The following is a 21,338-nucleotide window of genomic DNA, read 5'->3' as shown; positions in this document are numbered from 1 at the left end:
AATGAATCTACCCTTATGGACTAAATTGATTCACTTAAAAAAATTAACTCAAAACCTGATCTAAATAAGTTTTGGATTCTAACTAAAAATAAAGTATTAATTAAGCTCAAATAAGCATTGGGTTATAGCTAAAAAAAAAACCTATAAGTCTAAGTCTTGTTCTATTGTGAGAAGAGAAGAAGTAAACAAAAAATATTATAGATATGATATAAGACTTGTTTATAGTTTATAATGTTGCTCAATAATCCTGTGAATAAAAGAGAAGTTGTCGTCGCTCATTTGGTTTCCAAGTTAGAATAAAATTATAATATTAGGCTTATATCTATCTTTTTTAAGGAAAAAGATGTTGTCTTTAATGCTTCTCTTTACCGCCATATGTGTTTCCTAAGTCAGCTTGGATTCCTTTGTTTTCTTTATTATGTTTTCTCCTTATATGACAAGAAAAATAAAATAAAAATAATAAATCTGAATATTTAAAGGAAATAATTAATATGCCCACATATAATAGAAAATCCAAAACTAGTTAGGAATTCACAAAGTACATAGAAACATCACAAAACAAGGCTGGCCGAAACTGATAAAAAATTGGCAATCTTGTTATTGAAACTTCATGACCCAAATAAGGATGGATTGGATCCCTCTTGCAAATGGATTAAATGTGTTAAGACCTCCTTTTGATGCTCTGAAGGGTCCCCAAGTTCAACCTTATCCGAAACTTGCACAACCAGTCCATTCAATGCTTCTTTCAATGCCTTCGCTTTAGACCTTATAATGGGTCCTTGGTGTTCGTAGGCTGATTCACATCATCCCCTTTCTGCTCAAAAGTATTCAACCTCGAATCAAAACCTGTGTCAAACAAAGTAAGATCAACAACATTAAATATAGTACTAACATCATATTCATCTAGAAGATCAGCTTTATAGGCATTGTCATTGATTATCTCTAAAACTTGGAATGGAACATCATCATGAGATTGTAACTTTGATTTTCTATGGTTAGGAAACCATTCCTTACACATGTACACCCAAACTCAATCACTGGGTTGAAAAACAACCTGTTTAGACCCTTTTATTTGCTTTAGAAGCATATAACTTGTTTTTTTTTTCTATTTTCATTTCATTTTATTGATCCTTTTCTATTGCGTCAACTTATTCGCCAACAACAATTAAAGAGTCTAAATAAATTAAAGAATTCGTAAGGCATAAATCGTGTTATTGGCAATGCTGCAACAATGATCACATGCCCCTCCATTATCGCATGGAGGAGAAAATATTTTTCTAACACTAAAGAGAATAACAAGATATAAAAATAGATTACTTGTGATTTGTGACAACTTATCTTTGAAAAATCGATCAATTATTAGAAGGAATTGTTTTTATATTTTAAATTTTTATAACTTTTATATAAAATAAAGTATAAAATCACGAGTCAAAAGCAAGTTATAACAATCTTTAAAACAAATAATATGAACTTTTCAAGAGTTATATGTATCAAATAAATTTCTATTTAAAGTCAGATGAAATAAACATTCATATATGAAATACCAATCAATCCAAAAATTATTTATTGTAGGAATGGAAAGAATATCACCATTATAATTGTCTGCAATTGAAATTAGCAACAAATATCCATCATTTTCATCAAAGTCACTATTAGAAAATTGTCCAATATCAATGGAAACACTGACATAAAAAAAATATCATTGGTAAAGTGCAATGACATTTACCGACCGAAAATCATATTGATATTTTTGTTGGTAATACCCGATGGAAAAATTTCTATTGGTAAATACCAAATGAATTACTGGTAAAATTCAAAGAATTCAAAAAATGAACAGGTATTTCCTTGTTAATTCCATTAGCAAATCTAACATATTAATATTTTTGATGGAATTACTGATGATAATTTACTATTGCTAATTTTATTGGGGAATTCATTGGTAATATTAAATTTATAACAATAGCATGCCCCTTTCCCCCCTTCCCATTTCTTCTTCTTTTTTCTTTTTCTATTTGTAAAAAACAACACCTATCCTCCCTCTTATTTTGTCACATATCTAGCACCCATCATCACAAATCCAACCACCCCAACATGCAGCCTGTGAGTAGCCTTATCATGGCTCAATTTGTTTTTTTTTTAAGATTCACCACATCAAATTAGTAGACTTACCTTGATTTTTTGTAACCCATTTTTTTATGTTAATGTTTTGGCATTTTTATGTAGTATATGCTGTTTGTTTTTGTGTTTACTTGTTTTATAGCTTTTTCCTATAAACATTTGCAGAATGAATGCATGATTTGTACATGTTAGACTCTGCCAAGATTTTGACAGGTTATCAATATAAAAAAAACATTTTCGTGTTTTCAATAAACATGATTGCGTGTTTGTCCCGATAATTGAAACTGTTACATGTGCACTAGGATAGCTAGTCATCCAAGCCTGACCCAAACAATGAGGAAATCTACTTGTTTAGGCCTAATTTGAATGACTAGGATTATTTTTAAAATTTTTATTTTCATGCACCATCAAATAGTATCCTATACAAATTGAATGGTGATATATGAGATGGTGATATATGAGATACATTGAAGTGTTTTTGCTTCTTATTTTAAGGAATAATTTTTCACTCTCACATGTTGTTATACTACTTTTTAGACAAATATATCAATCATTAAAATATATTAATTTTTTAAAAAATCAGCTTCAAAAAAGTTAACTTGGAAAATTAAACCTAAAAATAAAAGAAAAAAAATCAAGATATGTTAATTCTTAGAACATCTTGAAAGAACTAAAATAACTATTAAAAAAATATAGAAAATTAAAGAAGAATAGGAAAACGTTGTGTTTTACCAAACTTATTTTATTATTATAACAAAAGCTAAATGGTACGGGAAAATCACTATAAATCAAGGGATCTTTTATTGTGGATTTTAATAGTAATTTTACTTTCAATTTCTCATCTTTTCGTGAGCAAAAAAAATATTTCTTTGGCTTTTTTTCTTTCTCATTCATTGCTTCTTCTCTCTCCTTTTTTTTTTTTTTAACTTCTTACAACTTAGATCATGAAAAGAAGGAAAGTGAATTGGACAAGATGAAAGATACTTGGTCTGACTCAGAGGACAAGAGGAAAGATTCCACGCCAGGGCCAAACGCCTTAAGTCTGGCAACCACGCCAGGCCCAAGTGTCATAGGTCTAGAACCACACTAGACTTAAGTGACTTGGGTTTGATAACCACAATAGACCCAAGTAGGAGGATTAAAAATGGGTAACAGAAAGCTTGGACATCAAATTAATGGGTAGAACATGAGAACTTTGAATATGTTGAATCATAATTTTGTTGGAGGACAATAAGTATATCTTTGCGTTGTTAACAAAAGAAGCTTGCAAGAGTAATTTTTCTTTGTTTTTGATTAGAGTTTTTTAAAGTTATATGAGCGCGGACATGTATCTAACAATTGGTATCAACATAATAGAGTTTAGCTTAAATTCTACATCTATTTATTGGAATTTAGTAGTGCTTGGTAAATGTATTTGTTGTTTTTTTCTTAACAATACATCAGAAGTTCACAAGGAATTATTAGTTAGATGTTTTGAGACCATTCAACACATTTTCATGAGTATTTTGGTCCTCAACAAAACCATTACATTTGTCGAGCTCATGAAAATTATACAAATCCTAAGCGTCAGACCCACTTACTTGAGTCCAACATCTTGGATCTATCAAACATGCTGGACCATATTATATGGACTTGGAAAAAATTACAATGGACAAACTTTGATTTTTATTTGGATTCCACTGTGACTGTCTTGGTTATGTATTAACTCCTTTGTATCTTTAAAACCTTTCTATCTATGCTATTGTTTATGGTTTGTGTTAATTTCTCTTTATATTGTTAGCTTTTAAAGTTTATGCTATCTTCCATATTTAGCACAAACATGAACTAAGTTCAGCACAAATAAAATGAACATTTGTATATTAAATACCAATCAATCCAAAAATTATTTATTATAGGAATGGAAAGAATATCACCATCATAAATTTCTACAATTGAAATTAGAAACAAATATCCATCATTTTCATCAAAGTTACTACTAGAAAATTGTCAAATATCTATGGAAATACCGACAAAAAAAAAAAATCATCGGTAAATTGCGATAATATTTACTGACTGAAAATCATGTCGATATTTCTGTTGGTAATAACCGATGAAAAAATTTCTATTGGTAAATACCAAAGGAATTATTAGTTAGATTTCCTGAGACCGTTCAACATATTTGCACGAGTATTTTGGTCTTCAACAAAATCATTACCTTTGTTTGGCTCATAAAAATTAGTTTGGGACTGAAAACCATGCTAGACCCAAGCTACTTGGGTCCAACATCTTGGGTCTGGCAAGCATGCTGTCTTGGTTATGTATTGATTCCTCTGCATCTTAAAACCTTTTTATTGATGTTACTAGTTATGGTTTGTGTAAATTTCTCTTTATATTATTAGATGTTAAAGCTTATGTTATCTTACATATTTAGCACAAATATGAACCAAGTTCAGCTCAATGATAGAAAAAAATACCACGTCAGACTCAAGGGCCCATGCCAGACTCTAGCGCCATGAGTTTGGTAACCAAGCTAGACTTAATCGACATGGGTTTGGGAACCACGCTAGACCCCAGCTACTTGAGTTTGACAAGCATGCTAGACTTGTATTATGCGGACTTGGAAAAAATTGCAATGGACAAGCATTGATTTTTATTTGGATTCCCTTCTCACTGTTTGGTTGTGTATTAACTCCTTTTTTATTAAAACCTTTCTATCCATGTTACTGTTTATGGTCTGTGTTAATTTCTCTTTATATTATTAGCTGACATAAACATAAATTAAGTTTAGCACAATGATAGAAAAAAATATCATAGTAGAGCATATGGGCATGTATCTAGTTGAAGATCTAAATTAAAAAACGCCTTCATATAAACATAATATAATGAAATTTTAAAAATTAGTACGGAATTGTTGGAATATTTTGTAAAGAATAATAGAAAAGAAGGTTGTCCCACGTTCAAAAAAGAAAAAGAAAGAAAGCAAGGAAAAGCACTCCTTGCAATTATTTATAAAGATGGGCTTCATCCATAATAGTCTAATAAGGTGGTGCTGGTGCTATGATTGGTGGATCCTCCTTACGAGAGGCCAGCTGATAGGTCTGATATTTATAGTATGACGGAATGTTACTTGTCACCGGGAACTAAAATGATCAATCGGATTATTTATTTTATTTATAGGCGTGACTGTTGGAATTAATTAAATCGAACGGACAACATTTAATTTAATTAAGAACATAATTCTAATTCCATCCTGTTGTTTCAAGTCTATAAATAGTATACAGAACACTGAATTCTTTCCTCATGTCTTCCCAGTGTTCGGTGTAGACATTTTAGGGGGTATTTTTTTATATTTTGGAATAAATAAAGATCAAAATGGCATTCATGCATTTACTCCAAAACGCATCACGCCATCATCAGTTGGATAAATAAAACAATATTATTCCAAGAACGTGTTGTTTCTGGCCGTCAAGATTGGCGAGCCTGCCTTGTGACGCACACAGGCACGTTCAGCCTGAAGAACAGTCGTAATACAAGAGGGATGACTGGCCATCAAGTTTCGAGGTTAGTTCATGAGCAGTGAACCCACTATACCGATCTTCATAGGCGGCAACACAGGCATCAATGACCTTCCTCGACATATGGTCTTCCTCGTAGAATGGCTGCCCCACAAATTCATCTAGTGGCATCCACTGATCAATCGAAAACCCAGAAGGGAAAAAAAAGGGATGTCAGCTCAACATGTTTTCTCAAGTAAAATCAATCATATTATAATCACTATTAATGAAAAAATCAGATTATAATTAGTTTTATGTGACTGATTATTAACCACTGACCATTGCAGCTTGGATTTCTTTCTCATCGATTGCGATTTCATAAGATAATGGTCTCAGCATGCATACAAATAGTATATCTGATTTGTCGAACGCCAACATGTGAGCGTGCCTGCAATTATTCTTGTGGGTTAATTAATTAGCATCAGCGATCATAAAAAAAATTATTTTTGTGTTTTAAAGGTGTTCTTAATATTTTTTGTGTTTTGTAGCATTAGAGTCATAAATAACCTTAAAAGAAAAAAGAAAAAGACGGAAAGGGATGATTCGAGGTATCTTCCTCGGTCGTTTTCACCTCGTATTAATTGAACAGAAACAAGCAACACTGTGAAGAGTGCGTGTGCGTGTGTAGAATACATAAAAATCGAAGTACCTGAAAGCAACCATCTTAAGGAAACTTGTGTCGACCTGCAGACAGAGGGCAACTAGATGACAACAATAACCAGCAAGCTCTACTGATGACGTAAAACGATAAGAAAGAAAGACAACCAAGTATCTTGGCTTACTCCGGTCTCTTCTTTTACTTCTCTCATTGCTCCACAGAATATGTCTTCTGACTGAGACATTGATATTTATATATATTTAATAAGAAATTGAAACCAGACGTTGTTATTGGCTTTCAGGTAGTGTGTGTGTGTATATATTCAAGTGACTAAAAACAATTCACCTTGTTAATATATCCAGTAGGCATCTTCCACACGTTAGAGCAACTGCAGGGGCATTTTTCCTTCACTGCTAGGACCTAATGACGTTAATGAGAAGCTGTAATCGAGTTGAAGGTGGAAATAATTAGAAATACTGGGGAATCAGATTCTTGCGAGCATACCTCCTTTTTGTCGTTAATCACAAATCCTCCAACACCGATTTGATGCGAAGGGCTGGTGGGGAGCATGCAGGGATAATCAGGAATCCAGTAAGTCAGCATAACATATCCTGGTTCGGCATGGTGGTACTGAAAACCCTCCTGGCAGGCAACCCACAGAGTATCAATTCCTCTACGATGTATGGGATCTTTGGGGTTTTTGTGTACAATATTACAATAAAGAAATGAACTGATAACATATGGATAAAAATTCACAGTTAATTGTTTACCTTAATCGCTATGGGAACAAGATCAACTTGTTCCGACAGTATTTTGAGCCATATTCCTTTTCTCCCCTGCATTACGATAAAATTCTGATAATTTGAGTGCCTTTTTGATCAAGCAGCTTCATAATATTATAATTACTTGACATAGCGTGTGTGTGTTCGAGTATGTATACGTGTGTGCATGCATAGATTTATGTCGTCAAACCTTCAACTTCCATTTGGACAAAGCAGCTCGGAGGGCAGAGGCAAAAGCATTAGCACTGGAAGGTAATTTGTTTGGATCGATAATGACTCCATCGTATTCATCGTCAAATGCTTCAAGAAATCCCACTGCAAATCCTGGTGAAGGTGATGATATATCCGGCGACACAACATGAATTCCTCCTCTATTCATGTTCCTGCTCGCATAACCATAATCTCCAACGTATGGCAGGGCAGAGGAGTTGAGCCCTGCAGTAGTTGGAGTTTTCGAATCAAGCGTACCAACCTTTAGGAAACCTATACAGTACCATAAAATTAATCAATGAGCGATCGGTCACACGAAATTATCCTATTCTTAATATCTTGTATAATTTATATATGTACACAGAATAATCATTTTGATCCCACTCGACTTCAAAATCACTCACCTCTTGATGTCAACGAGATTTCAGGCATCCTTGCATATTGCTTGCAATGAAATCCTGAACATTGCCAGCCATTGATTGTTGCTGTCATGCTCAGCATCCTTGTTGCAGCAAGTTATGGTGTTCCTGATCGATTTCTATTTGCGCATATATATACATATATAGCCCGTTGTCAGGGTGCCAAATGGGCCGTCTCTGATCAGCAGAATATTTAGGGGAATAGCATTCTGTTCGACAAGTTGAAAGATGGATGGAGATTACGCCATCTCCATGATCAGGTTGTGTGGTCGAGTCCCCTTCCTAAATCCCTTATCATAACAAATTAAGAGTTCAGGATAGCCATTTCGTCACTTTTTAAGTGTAATTTCTTCAACTCAAGTCCAACCAAAAACGATATTAACCAATGAAGTTGATGGAGTTGCTTCTGGAGATTTGCTATCTTCAACCTTAATATTTATGAAACCTGCTGCATCTCATTAATTTGTCCCTTGTCCCGTATATTTATGTCTTGGTTATAGGCAAAACGTTTCTCGAACAATCAATTTCTATATCACACAATTTGGGGATTAAAATGATTATAAATAATTAATATGCTCCCATCTAGTTGGAGCACAGAACATATTCGATGACTCATTTCTTTTAAGAAAATCCAAGTTGCAGGTCAATATCAAGGTAGAAACACTTGATGAACAGGGAATGGAATCCATTCATGCTACCATGCATTAATATAGGGTAGAAGTAGGGAACGTTTGGTACTGCGTTTGTACTTGTGTTTCGTTAAAATTTAAATTTTTTTTTTTTGCTAAAATTGAGTGCGGTTTATACTTTTTGGATCGTTTTGATGTGCTGATGTCAAAAATGATTTTTAAAAAATAAAAAAACATCATTGACATGCATTTCGGCACGAAAAGCTATTTGAAAAGCACCCACAACTAGACTGTCAAACACGCTCGTAGACTGTAGTAGGTCGTCGATTGGACTTTTTTGTTTTTATATATATATAAATACCAGAGAAAATGCATGCCGAAGTGGACTAGACTGATATAATGGTGGGCATGAGTCATGACAACCATGGGTTAATTTTAACAAAGGGAAATGGCAGAGGGTTTAATATTTTTTTTCGAATTTTACAGTATTATAATTGTTGACTTTGAGTCTTCTATCAAATAAAATAAAATAAAAAATTATGATAGACCGACCCCTAATAAAGCAATAGGAAAATCTGGTTTCAATGTCAGACCGTTTCTTTGTATTTTTCCTATATTGAGTATTGCACACATGTTTTTTATAAAAACAAGATGGTATTCTTATGCGCTGCTACTGTAAGTTTATAAAATAAATATATTTAATAGTGTTATAATTATAAATCAGTATTAGATAAGTAATAAAAACTAAAAATATAATAGAGTCTATATTTTATGATGAGAAAAAAATTGTGTTGGTGATAAAAAACTTAGAAATTGAACAAAATAATTGTGTTCACCATAATTTTTAAAAATTACAAAGTTAAATTCTCTACCAACTTAATATTATAAAAAAAAACCAACAAAAATAATCTTGGAAGGAAAAAAAAAACCTATGAGGAATAACGTTGTAGTAATTGACAATGTTTTGTGAGGAAAACTAGAGTGCTTTTTCTAATAAAATCGACAAAGATAATTTTAGAAAAAATCATAAAAAAAACCATTTAGAGAAATATTGTAGCAATTTACAGTGTTTTGTGAGAAAAGCTACAACACTTTCCCTATATAATTTAGCTTTATTGTAATTATAATTCTTAACCAACTTAATATTAAAAAAAATAAATTGACAAAGATAATTTTGAAAAAAAATCATATGGGAAAACATTGCAACAATTCAAAATGTTTTAAAGAAAAAACATTACAAAGCTAAATTCTCAATAAGATCAATATTAAAAAAATAAAATCAACAGATACAATTTTAGAACAAAAAATAACAAAAAAAAAAAAAAACAGGGAAAAAAACCATGTTGGAAACATTGTAGTAATTCACAATGTTTTGTGAAGAAAGCTACAGTGCTTCCCCACATGATTTAGCCTTATTTGTAATGACTTGTAATTGTAATTTTCAACTAGCTCAATATTAAAAAAATAAAATTGACAAAGATAATTTTAAAAAAATCATAAGAAAAAAAAACCATGTTGAGAGACACTTTAGCAATCCATAGTGTTTTGTGAGGAAAGCTACAATATTTTCTTCACATGATTAAGCTTTATTACAAAGTTAAATTATAACCAGATTAATATTAAAAAAATAAAATTGACAAAAATAATTTTAAAAAAATATTACAAAAAAAACACAAAAGAAACAGGAAAAAAACCATATAGGAAAAAACACTATGACAATTCATAGTAATTTGCGAGGAAAGTTACAGTGTTTTTCTCACATATTATAACTGTAATTTTTCACCAGCTCAATATTAAAAAATAAAATCGAAAAAGTTAATTTCAGAGAAAATCATAAAAAAAAACAACAAAAACCATGCGGAAAAACACTATAAGCAATGAACAATGTTTTAAAGAAAAAAATTACAAAACTAAATTCTCAATCAGCTCAATATTAACAAAATAAAATCAACAAATATAATTTTGAAAAAAAAAGAAAAAAAGAAAAACCATATGGGAAAACGCCGTAGAAATTCACAGTATTTTAAAGGAAAAAAATTACAAAGCAAAATTTTTAATCAGCTCAATATTAAAAAAGTAAAATTGACAAAGATAATTTTGAAAAAAAAAACAAAAAAAGAGGAACGTTGGAAAAAAAAAGAAAAGTAATTTTGGAAAAGAAAAAAAAGAAAAAGGGGAAATTTGGAAAAAAAAAGATGAAAAAAAATGAAAAAGTAAAAAAAAAAAGAGGAATGGACTGTGGATTACTATTGTAATCCACACTGCATTGGGTGTGGATGAACAGTGAATTCCTCACCCCCTTTAGCTTATTACTTAATTGTAATTTCTAACCAGTTTAATATCAAAAAAATAAAATTAACAAAGACAATTTTAGAAAAAAAAACTATATGGAAAAAAACACTGTAGCAATCCACAGTAATTTGCGAGGAAAGCTACAATGCTTCTCTCACATATTGTAACTGTAATTTTTAACCAGCTCAATATTAAAAACTAAAATTAAAAAGATAATTTTGAAGAAAATCATAAAAAAACAAAAAAAAACCATGTGGAGAAAAACTGTAGCAATCAACAATGTTTTAAATAAAGTAGGATGAAATTATTGTTGTGATAATTATATAAGAACATTAATTGTTCAGGTTTGTTGCATATGTTTAATTTCATAAGGAGAAAGTGAAAAATAAAGGGTTCATTGTTTTTTTTTGTGTTAATAATGCTAAACAATGATATCAATATATGTAATGTGTAAAAGAAAGGAGAAATTCCACGAGGATAAGTTTCTTTATTTTGGTTGAATCTTTGTAGAACTCGGTATGAACATTACGAGTTCTTAGTAATGTTGTTTGAGTTTATTAATGCTCTAACAATATTTATGGATTTAATAAACTAAATCTTTCGCCCTTGGTTGGATAAACATGCAATTGTATTCATAGATGATATCCTTATTTATTCTAGCTCTTTTTTAGAGCATGAACAACACTTAGGAGTTGTGTTGCAAACCTTAAGAGATCATTGGTTGTATGTGAAACTGAACAAGTGTGAGTTTTTGTTGAATGAGGTGGTCTTTTTAAGACATGTAACTTTAGCAAATGGTATCTTTATGGATCTAAAAAAGATAGAAGCTATATTGAACTGGAAGAAACCGATGAATGCAACAAAGATTCAGAGTTTTCTTGGTCTAACTAGTTATTATAAGAGATTTATTAAAGGATTCTCTATTATTGCAACTTCTCTGACACTATTAACTAGAAAGAAGGTGGAGTTTAAATGGTCAAAGAAATGCGAGAAAGGCTTCCATGAATTGAAGATGAGGTTTACCACTACCTTTGTACTAACACTTCCATTGAAAAAGGAGCTTGGGTGTGTTTAAATGCAACACGAAAGAGTTATAGCATATGCATCTTGATAGTCGAAGCCACATGAAATTAACTACTCAGTTCATGACCTTAAACTTGCAGTTGTGGTGTTTGCCCTAAAAGTGTGGAGACATTACTTGTATGGGATACAACTAAACATGGTCCAGGGTTAATTAAGTGGGGGTATAAATACCTTGAGTCAAAAGAGCATGACCTTTCCTCTTCCCATTAAGGCCGACCAGAACTCAACATCAACTTTCCTTTTTCTTGCAATTTTCTCCATTAAAACTCTTGCATGTCATTAAAAGATTATGTTTGATTGAGTAATGAGTGAGCATAAGGGTGGAAACAACCATTTAGAGGTGTAGGAAGAAAAAGAGATTCGGTTAAGGAAGAAGAAAAAAAGAAGAAACTGTTAAGGAACACTCTCAAATCTTGTTCAAATTCATGCAGATAAGGAGCTAAAACGGTCCAACATACGAGTATAAAAGCACGATAACAAGCCCTAAGTAGGTAGTGAAAACCTCCAATAAGATTTATTAGTGTATTTTCTTTGTTCCTAAGCTTGATTTGGGTCCCAAATTATTTACAGAGTCAATTTTGAATTGAAATTTGATGTTGTTGTTAGCTGCCATTGGGGTTGCAGATATGGTGATGGAATTTAATGCATGATTTTGATGATTTAATATTTTTTTATCAGTTTTTTTGATTCAACTATGTTTAGTATTGATAATGTGGTTTGTGAGGACCAAAAACATTGTATTTAAAGGGCTAAAAGGTCATTTTCGAGGTTTAACAGTGTGCTGGGTTTTTTCTGGGTTGCTAAGCAGTGTTCTTCATGTTCTTGGAAAGAACATTGCTTTAGTTTTATTATTTTGATTAGTTTTGGTCCATTTCTTTACACTAAAAACTTCGTGATATTTGATTACTTAATAATCTAGAGTTTATTGGCACTAATAACAAGTCTTTCATGAGTTTAAATCATAGGGTTTCAGTTTAGGAAAAACCCATTTAGACCAAATCGTGTTGATAATCAAAATGAATGGATGCTAGATTATTGATCGTTACATGATTCATAACATATTAGGGTCCTTTTTTTGATCATATCTGGTTTGGTTGGAGAGTTATGTTGATGGAATTATTATAATTGTTCTTCGTATTCTTTATTTTTTTTCTTCGTTTTATCCATTTTTGGTAAAAACAAATTGAGTGTTTTTTTTTATTAAGTTTGATTCGTTTTAAGTTTTGATTTGTTTTTTGGTTTAGTTTTCTAGTCAAACTATATCTTTGGTTCGGTCTATGGTCAAAGTAAAAATTTCAGGTCAACCCAGTTAAGTTAACTCGGTCGGGTTGACTCGGTTAGATTAACTTAGTAGAGTAAAAATTGGATCAAAGGTTAAGACCCTATTTGGCTGACAATGTTTTGCCAAAGGTTTTCTTTGGTTTAAGGGTGTGTTTGACAAACACCTCCTAAGCCTATTTAACAATTTTGATTTTAGAGAAAAAATAAGTTTTTGCCAAACATGACCTTAAAAAAGAGAAAGATTTCTGCTTGTTGCGTATGATTTAATCCTTACAAAAAATTGCATTTTATTTATAAAAAAATGTTTTAGCATTATTTTAAAAAATTGTTTGTTTTTCTTTGTATTTTTATGGAATTTACAATAAGTTTGTGAAATTCCTTGAGGATTTGGCCAATATTTCAATAACCGTAAGTTTTCATTTTTTCTTTTTTCTCTAAAAGTTAATGGTCAACATTCTGGTATAAATATTGAACCTATAAGTAGACTGGTATTTAAATATGAAAAAGTAGCACCTTCTTCTCCGACCATTGACAATAGGATATTCTTCCAACCTCTATTAAAGCAGCATCAGAAACTCTCCTTTATGACAACAATCCTGTCTTCGCTGTGAGCAGCTGGCCGGATCTTCAACTGAGAGCAGCGCCAGACCGTCTCCTTCAGCTTCGCCTCCTGCCACATCCATGCTAAGTGAGTTCTCTTCTACTTTCCCTATTTTGATAAATTAATTAGTATGTTACTGTTGCTTGCATGTGTGAATTATTCACGCATCCATGCAACAGTGGCCAGCCGGGTCACTGGCTTGGGCCAGTGACCGGGCTAGCCGTTGGGTCTAGCTCAACCCATACAGCTAGGCTAGATCCAATAAAAAAAAGTTTCCCTTTTTCTTAATCCAAATTTTGCAGATTTATTCATTGGCGTTAGAGTCAGGAATACTGTACTTTTTGGGTTACACAATATTTACCAATGCTAGAGTTGGAAATATTCATATTTGAATATTTACTGATGCTAGAGTCAAGAATATTATAGGAAGAATATAAGAGCAGAACAAAAAAAAACCTTTAACAATTTAAGATAAAACCAGTAATGCAGCTTGCCTCAGGTAGGACGCTTAAGGGGTGATAACATCTTCTCTTTCGCGTAACCAGTCTCGTACCATTAGAATCTCTGTTGACCAGTTAAGGTTCCTAGTGACCATAATACAAGGTGACGACTCCTTAAACAAGACCTTTTCCCCCCAAAGAACAAGATGCCAGATATCTGTTCTTTTTCCATTTGAGATTTAATTTTTAACGGGTCGTTGTAATGTTCAGGTGTGACACATTCTTAGGACCCTAAGTACTGGTGCTTCACTTTTGGGAATGTAGACATATGTCCTACTTTGGAAAAGTATGGTTTACTGATTGAATTCTCTCGAAATCTATATAAAGTCTACTTCCACCAAATGCATGATAAAGTGCTAACTGAATTGGCTAAATTGATCAAAGTTCCAAATCTCCATAAAATATTGGAGAAAAATGCTACTGGCCTAAAGTGGAAGATGATCAAAATGGAATTCAAAAGGAGGAAGAATGACTCTAGATTTGTTGAAGAAAAGAGCATAATACTTGCTTTAAGAGTTTTTGGTTTGCCGTTATTTCCAAACCCACAGGAATAATTAGTTTAGAGGCGGTTGTAACTTTTGTTGCATATGAAAACACTAAGATAAATCCCACTATGGCAATACTAGAAAAATCTATCTTAACGCTCAACCATTGTAGGAGTGTTGGTAAGGGATCAATAAGATGTTGTGAACAATTGCTATACATATGATTGATTAACCATATAAAAACCAAAAGGCCAATATTTAACAACTTCTAGTGGTTTAGTTAAAAACCATTGGAGATAGTTAAAGAAGAGGAGTGGAAGGACCTGTGCGAGGAAAACCGGAAAGTAAAATTTCAAGGAAACTTGCAAAGAGAAGTGAAGTTGTAAGCCTTGTGGATGAGAGCAACAAATTTCTTGATAAGTTTTGGGCAAATACAATGGGTGCCTTTGATGAGAGTAATTGGATATGTCAGCTACGCATTTGCTTGGATTGTAAGGCAACTTGGGGGGCATACAACATGTGCTAAGGACATCTAGGTTATCCCAATTCTCTAGGTTATTCAAAGACCAATCTGTTTTGGAAGTTGTGGAGAATATCAAGCAAAACTATAAGCTTCTGGTATTGGTTAAGAAGGAATTAAATGGTTTGAGAGATCCAGTTACTAGTGAAAATATCTAAAATAGAGAAATATATCACTAATCTTCATCCCCATAACTCTTGGATTTGAAGCCAAGACTTCGCAAGCTGTTGAACCAACTAAAAAAAAGAGGATTAACAATGATTTTCTAAGGCATATTTGTGTTTTTCTAACGGCTGGTATGTCTATTGATCAAAACAGGTTCATCCAATAGAGTGAATCACTATGATTTTATGGGTCGAGCCTAGCTATTTTAAAGACAAACAAAAAGAATTGTAATTTTGTCTCTTTATTAATATTTGGAATACACCTTATGTATAAGTTCATAATACATGGCGTGAAAATAAACAAATTGATTTTATTGATATTTTTGAAATGTAAGCCAAGTTCTCATGGATTTAATAAACTTGTTATTAAATCAAAAAAACATGTCAAAATATAAGAAAAACTTATTTTTCTTGAATTTTGGTATTTAAAAAAATGTTAAATCATGCCAGATATTTTTTTTTATGCAAATATGATTTTTATTTGAGAGATTTAGCCATATGAAATTTAAGAATATTTAAATGTATTTTTGAAAGAAAAATTTTTGTTTTTTTTAAAATAAAATTAGTTTATTTAATTCTAGAAAAGAATATGAGAGGGAAAGAATACACGAGAGGCCAAAAAATAATTGCAAAATAAATCTTCAAATTTAATTAGAATTTAATTAATACAATGTTTGGAAAAACACTAAAAAAACATAAATACAAGGCTCAAAATTTTTCTTGGGGTATGTTTTTCAAACAAGCTTTTAGATGAGTTAGTGGGTAATGCGTTATTGTGTATTTGACAAATTTAGACACTCAAAAGTCTTTTGAAACTGTGACATTTGATACTAAGCACATTTCAGCTACTTTAACTAGGTCATATATATTAGATCCCTAAATCACCTTTATTTCTTCTTCTAATTCTACTCATTTGTCATAAGTCTTGTTCGCAAGATTCTTTTTTAGAGCTTATTCTTTAGTTAGACCTACCATAAGAGATAGGTTTATGGGAAAAACATATGAGGTGTATGAGAGGCTCGTGAACTGGTTTTTTGAAGATGTTCTATTGAGACCTGGATTTTGTTGTTGAAAGGGAGTCATAGTTGTTGGATGAGGGGTTATGGTTGTTTAAGTAACTAGAGCTTCTATAAACTTTGTTCTTCATGCTTCCTTAAGTAAGCTAATAGTCTATTGACCCGGTTGGACAAACAATGCCTCCTTAGTTACTATTCAAGTGAATTATAATTCACTTGAACAAGTCTTGCCATGTTTATTTTAAAGCTCTTTATTTTCTTCTGACGTTCAATTTCCAAGCATGCACATTCTTCATTCTCCATTAGCTTGTTTTTGGATCTTGTGTTATAAATTCACATTGAAATGGAGCTTTTATTTCACTCTTGTGATGATGATAATTAAAACTAAAAATGTGTTTGCGTATGAATGCTTATGTAAGCTTGTGAGAATGTATATTGGATATCGACTACCTTTTCCAAACTAATCAAACATTTGAGAGCATTCACCAATATACAAGTTCTAGTCATTAGGTGAATGTGGATAGATTTTCTATTTTGTTTCAAAAGGATCACAATTCCAAATATTAAATATGAAAAAAAATGTATGGGAGGTCCAAAAATAATTGCAAAATAAATATTTAAATTTTATTATAATTTAATTAAGACTATATTTGAAAAAGCATTAAAAAATATAATTACAAGAATTGAAAATTTCCTAACCCTTAGGTCTTTAAAGCTTGGCACAATAATGTAGATTGGGCTTCCTAGCTCGGTCCAAAGCTAATGCAGGCCTTGTGATGCAAGCTTGAACCAAAACAAAAGAGATAGCCCAAAGTCTTTAAGCCTTCTAAGTTAAATCAAGGTTGTCAATTCCGTTCCGTTCCGTCCAGAATGGCCGAAACATTCCATACCAATTCAAAAAACGGAACAAATTTCATCTCATTTTAAATCTCGGCCCGTTCCGGATTTTTCGGCTAAATTTCGCCCGAAACGTTCCGGTTCCATTCCACATGTTCCGTTCCGCTCTTGAAAAGCCATTGAATCAAATTGAACCTTATTCAATTTAATTAATTAAACCACCCAATTATAAAAAGCTCTTTTTTATTACTATTTTCTATAACAATGATATTAATAATAACATTGAAAATTATTATTACTATTTTCATTAACAATGATATTAATTTTTTAAAATTAGATTTATCACTAATATATATGGTTTATATTCATGTTGTTTTTTTCATGTTTATACTTTGTAGGAATTTGAGCAAAACAAGGGATGCTTTAGATTTCATTAGCCTTAATAACATTGACCTAACTTTATATTTAAAATATTTGTGTTAAAACATTTTACTTTCATAATATTTTGATATTTTGTTTAAGTTAAATTACTTTAAGTTAAAGATCTATTTAATCTTGACTATTTAGAAATATTTTAAATTTTAAAATTATATTTGTTTGGCATTGTGTTTGTATTGCATAATTTATAATTAATTTATCTTGAATTTGAATTATGTTTGTTGAATATATATATATATATATATATATATATATATATATATGAACAGTACAACCTCAAAACGGCACATCGAAACACTTTGAAACTGAAATATTCCGTTTCAATTGAAAAAACAAAATACTTACCGAAACGGAATTACAACCTTGAGTTAAATGATTTTGTAGGGAGTTCAGTCCATAAACACTAACTAAAAGGAACATCTCACCCCTGAGACGATTAAAAAATAGGTACTGCAAAAACAAAAATCCAGAACTCATCAAGAGTTTTAAAAACTGAAAACAACATATTCTCACTCTTCTTTCCAAATTAAAATCATTAATTCATTACTTTATTTGATTACACAATATCAAATGCATATCATCTTCTTATTCATTGCGTATAACAAATCATGTTTGTGAACCAAACACACAGAAAGGCATGGTGAGCACTCACATAAAAGGAAACCCACAATTTTACTAAACGTTCTACCTCACGGAAGCTGGAGTATCGGTATATGCCTCTGTGACTTTTAGGTTTCTTCCAAATACTATAACTGTTGGGAGAAGTTGCTAGCGCCACCACCACTTCGCAATAGAATGGTCTTTGCTTTCAAATGTGCTTCCAGACCTTCAATTCTCCTTCCTTTTCTTTTCTGTTGCTAGGATTTAAAGATGGTTTGTCAATACTGCTGGTGTTGCCCTTTTGCTACCATCGATGGAGGAGTTGAAGACATTGGAGCTGGTGCTGGACTGAGAGGATAAAGCTTGTGAATGTCGGTTAGAACCTCTGCTGTTGTTCATGGTGGAACCAAAAGCTGCTGCACACGGCTGAGTTGGTTTGGAAAAGGAGGTCCTGGATTTTTCTTTTGGATAATTCGATTTTGGTGCTTTTATGGTGGAGAGAAAGGAGATCACGAGTTTGTGGCCTATTTTCTGGTTATCGCTAGAGAGAGCTTGTTTGGTGTGTTTTAGAGAGGGTTTTGGGAGGGATCGAGACAAATTATTACAGCTTTTCATCTCTTGATCTACAGGGAAACAACTTCAACTCTATGATCTACAGGGAACCAACTTCAACTTTTTGATCCTGCTGGTTTTTTGATGTTAGTTTTGAAAACTAGCTGGATTTCCTTGTTTCAACACAGTTTTCAAAATGGCTTAGAAATAAAGAAAAGCAATATGGGATGTTGGATCATGAAGGAGGTAATCTTGACCATCAATCTAGGCACTTTTGGTTTGGATTCGTGAGGTGTTGCGGGTATACGAGAATTTAGAAGGTGGTTTCTTCAAATGGTTTTGAAGAAACGTGAATGGGATGATATTGTCTTTGTGGATTTTTCGAGTACAATGTAAATGAGATAAATGACCCACAACCATCTGATGTAAGAGAGAAATAAAACCACGTCATTTTAAAGGTATCTTTGAAATTGTAATGTTGATGTACAATTCAAAGTGTTTATTTTTTTTTAAATTTAGAAATGTATTAAATTAAATGATGTTTTTTTTTAAATATTATTTTTAAAATCAGCACATCAAAATGATTTAAAAATATATAAAAATAATTTTTAACAAAAAAAAATTGAAATTTGAGGGAACGCGTTTCAACCACGTTCCCAAACTACTTCTAAATCAAAATAAACTATTTTGATCAAAACACATCGTTTTATTTAAATAGAAAGGTGTCGTTTTGAAAAACCTTAGGTTAACTACGACTTTGATTTTTTTTTTTATTTCAACCCTTAATCTTTTGAATTTGTTCAATTAAACCTTCAATTGAATTTGATTTTCAGGAATCATTTCAATTTCACCCTTGAAATGTTTCAATTGGATGCCCTTGCTTTAACATTTTTCAACACAGTCATTGGTTTTGTGATTATGCAATTTAACTCTTATCAACCATCAAACTTTCAATTTGTCTCAAATTGACCTTTGACTTGATCAATTTTAGTTCCTAGATATGCATGTCTCTTTCATCCTGGTTTTTGGTTTTATGATTTTTCAAATTGACCTTTAACCAGCCTTTAAACTTTAAAATTCTTTCAATTAAACCCCTGATTGCACCAATTAGGTTATTCTAAATTTCAATTGGGTCCTTCACCTTCTATTTTTTATGAATTGATCTGAATTAGGTCTTCAAACTTAATTTTTCTTCAATTGAGTCCTTAAATGATCAATAAAACCCATTAAAAGTTTAATTAAGTCCTTAAACTTAATTAATTCTTTTAATTTTTGTCAAATTGCCTTCAAACTTAATTTTTGCTTCAATTAAGTCCTTAATTAAGTTAATTAAACCTATTATAAGTTTGATGAAGTCCTTACACTTAATTAATTCTTCCTGTTTTGGTCAAGTTTGAATTTCAACCTCAACTTTCTTTCCATTAAGTTTTTCTTCAGCTCAATTTGTCAAAATATTCTAATTTGACTATTCTTATGATATTTTGACCTGTTGCAGGTCAAGGATTTATCTCCTCATGTCCTGGAAATAATAATATTTTTGTTTTGAATTTTTATTTTATTATTTTATTTTAGATTTTATTAATAATATATATATATATATATATTATTTTGGACCCAAAATTGAGTTATGCCAATAGTATTACTACGAAGTGATCCTTATTTGATGAAATGTTTTCATTGGAAGTTGTGTTGGACATAACTATAACTCTCCCCCTCGTAGTAATGCTTGATAGGATCTATCATTTTGAAGTTCACTCCTAATGGTAAATTCACAACTAAAATAGCATGCGGAATGTTGTAGATCATAAAACTCATGGCTAATGTCTAATGTCTAATGAAAGATTCATGACTCACATTGTTTATAATGTTGGAAGGTCAAATGAATTTGGAAGACACTGGTTAGGTGGGAACAATGGTCTTGATTCCTTTTCAGCAATTTGGAGACTTGAACGTGTTGGAAGAAGTATATGTGTGGTATAAGATCAAAAACAGTAATGCAAAGTAAAAAACTCAAGAACAAGAAAAAAAATTAAGAGGAAGGTATACTTTTATTAAATGTTTCTGTCTAAGTTCTCTTTGTTATTCTTTTTCTTTGGTGCTACTTAATAATGCTGAACCACAAGTTTTTTTATAGGCATAAATTCCTAAACAATCAAAGAATTAAACTAATATAAGGAAATCCTAATTTAAATAGGAATGACATTTTATAGAATGAATCGGTCCACTTTTTTTTAACCAGTCAACCAATTTATTTAATCAAACCGGTGGACTAGTTCTTTTGTTCTTTAGAAAAACCATAAATCGAGTTTAATTTTCAATACTCTTCTAAAACTTAATTTCTTTATAACTCCCAACAAATCTTTTATTATGATAAAAACATCATATTTGAGTGACTTTGTGAAAATATTTGTAACTTGATCTTTTGTCTTTTCATACTTGACTTCAACTTCTTTATTTGTAATGCAATCTCTTAGAAAATGAAATTCTATGTCGATGTGCTTATTTTTTTCATGAAAAACTGGATTTTTAGCTAAGGTAATGATTGATAAATTGTCCATATAAATCTCCATAGGCTTTTCTTATGGAATTTATAATTCTTTCAATAATCTTCTTAATCATATGGCATGGAAAACACATGATATAATAGCTACATATTCAGCTTCAAATGTTGATAAAATAA

General features: G+C 31.4%; 1 protein-coding gene across 2 annotated transcripts; it reads right to left on the bottom strand.

The window, feature by feature from the left end:
- Positions 1 to 5,458: 5,458 nt before the first annotated feature.
- LOC133674190 (nudix hydrolase 8-like) lies at positions 5,459 to 7,803 on the bottom strand. Of its 2 annotated transcripts, XM_062095204.1 has the most exons (9): positions 7,646 to 7,803; positions 7,222 to 7,514; positions 7,020 to 7,085; positions 6,754 to 6,891; positions 6,595 to 6,669; positions 6,434 to 6,484; positions 6,301 to 6,335; positions 5,931 to 6,039; positions 5,459 to 5,786 (listed from the first exon to the last, which is right to left on the bottom strand). In XM_062095204.1, exons 1-9 carry the CDS (start codon positions 7,740 to 7,742, stop codon positions 5,604 to 5,606), a joined length of 1,047 nt encoding a protein of 348 aa, XP_061951188.1. In that variant the 5' UTR covers positions 7,743 to 7,803; the 3' UTR covers positions 5,459 to 5,603. The 2 variants fall into 2 exon arrangements, with proteins under 2 accessions (XP_061951188.1, XP_061951189.1); XM_062095205.1 differs by lacking the exon at positions 6,434 to 6,484.
- Positions 7,804 to 21,338: the final 13,535 nt, after the last annotated feature.

Source organism: Populus nigra, chromosome 15, assembly GCF_951802175.1.
Source record: "Populus nigra chromosome 15, ddPopNigr1.1, whole genome shotgun sequence".
NCBI lineage: Eukaryota > Viridiplantae > Streptophyta > Magnoliopsida > Malpighiales > Salicaceae > Populus > Populus nigra.
Note: the sequence above shows the minus strand (reverse complement) of the source record. Positions and strands in the feature narration are given on the sequence as shown.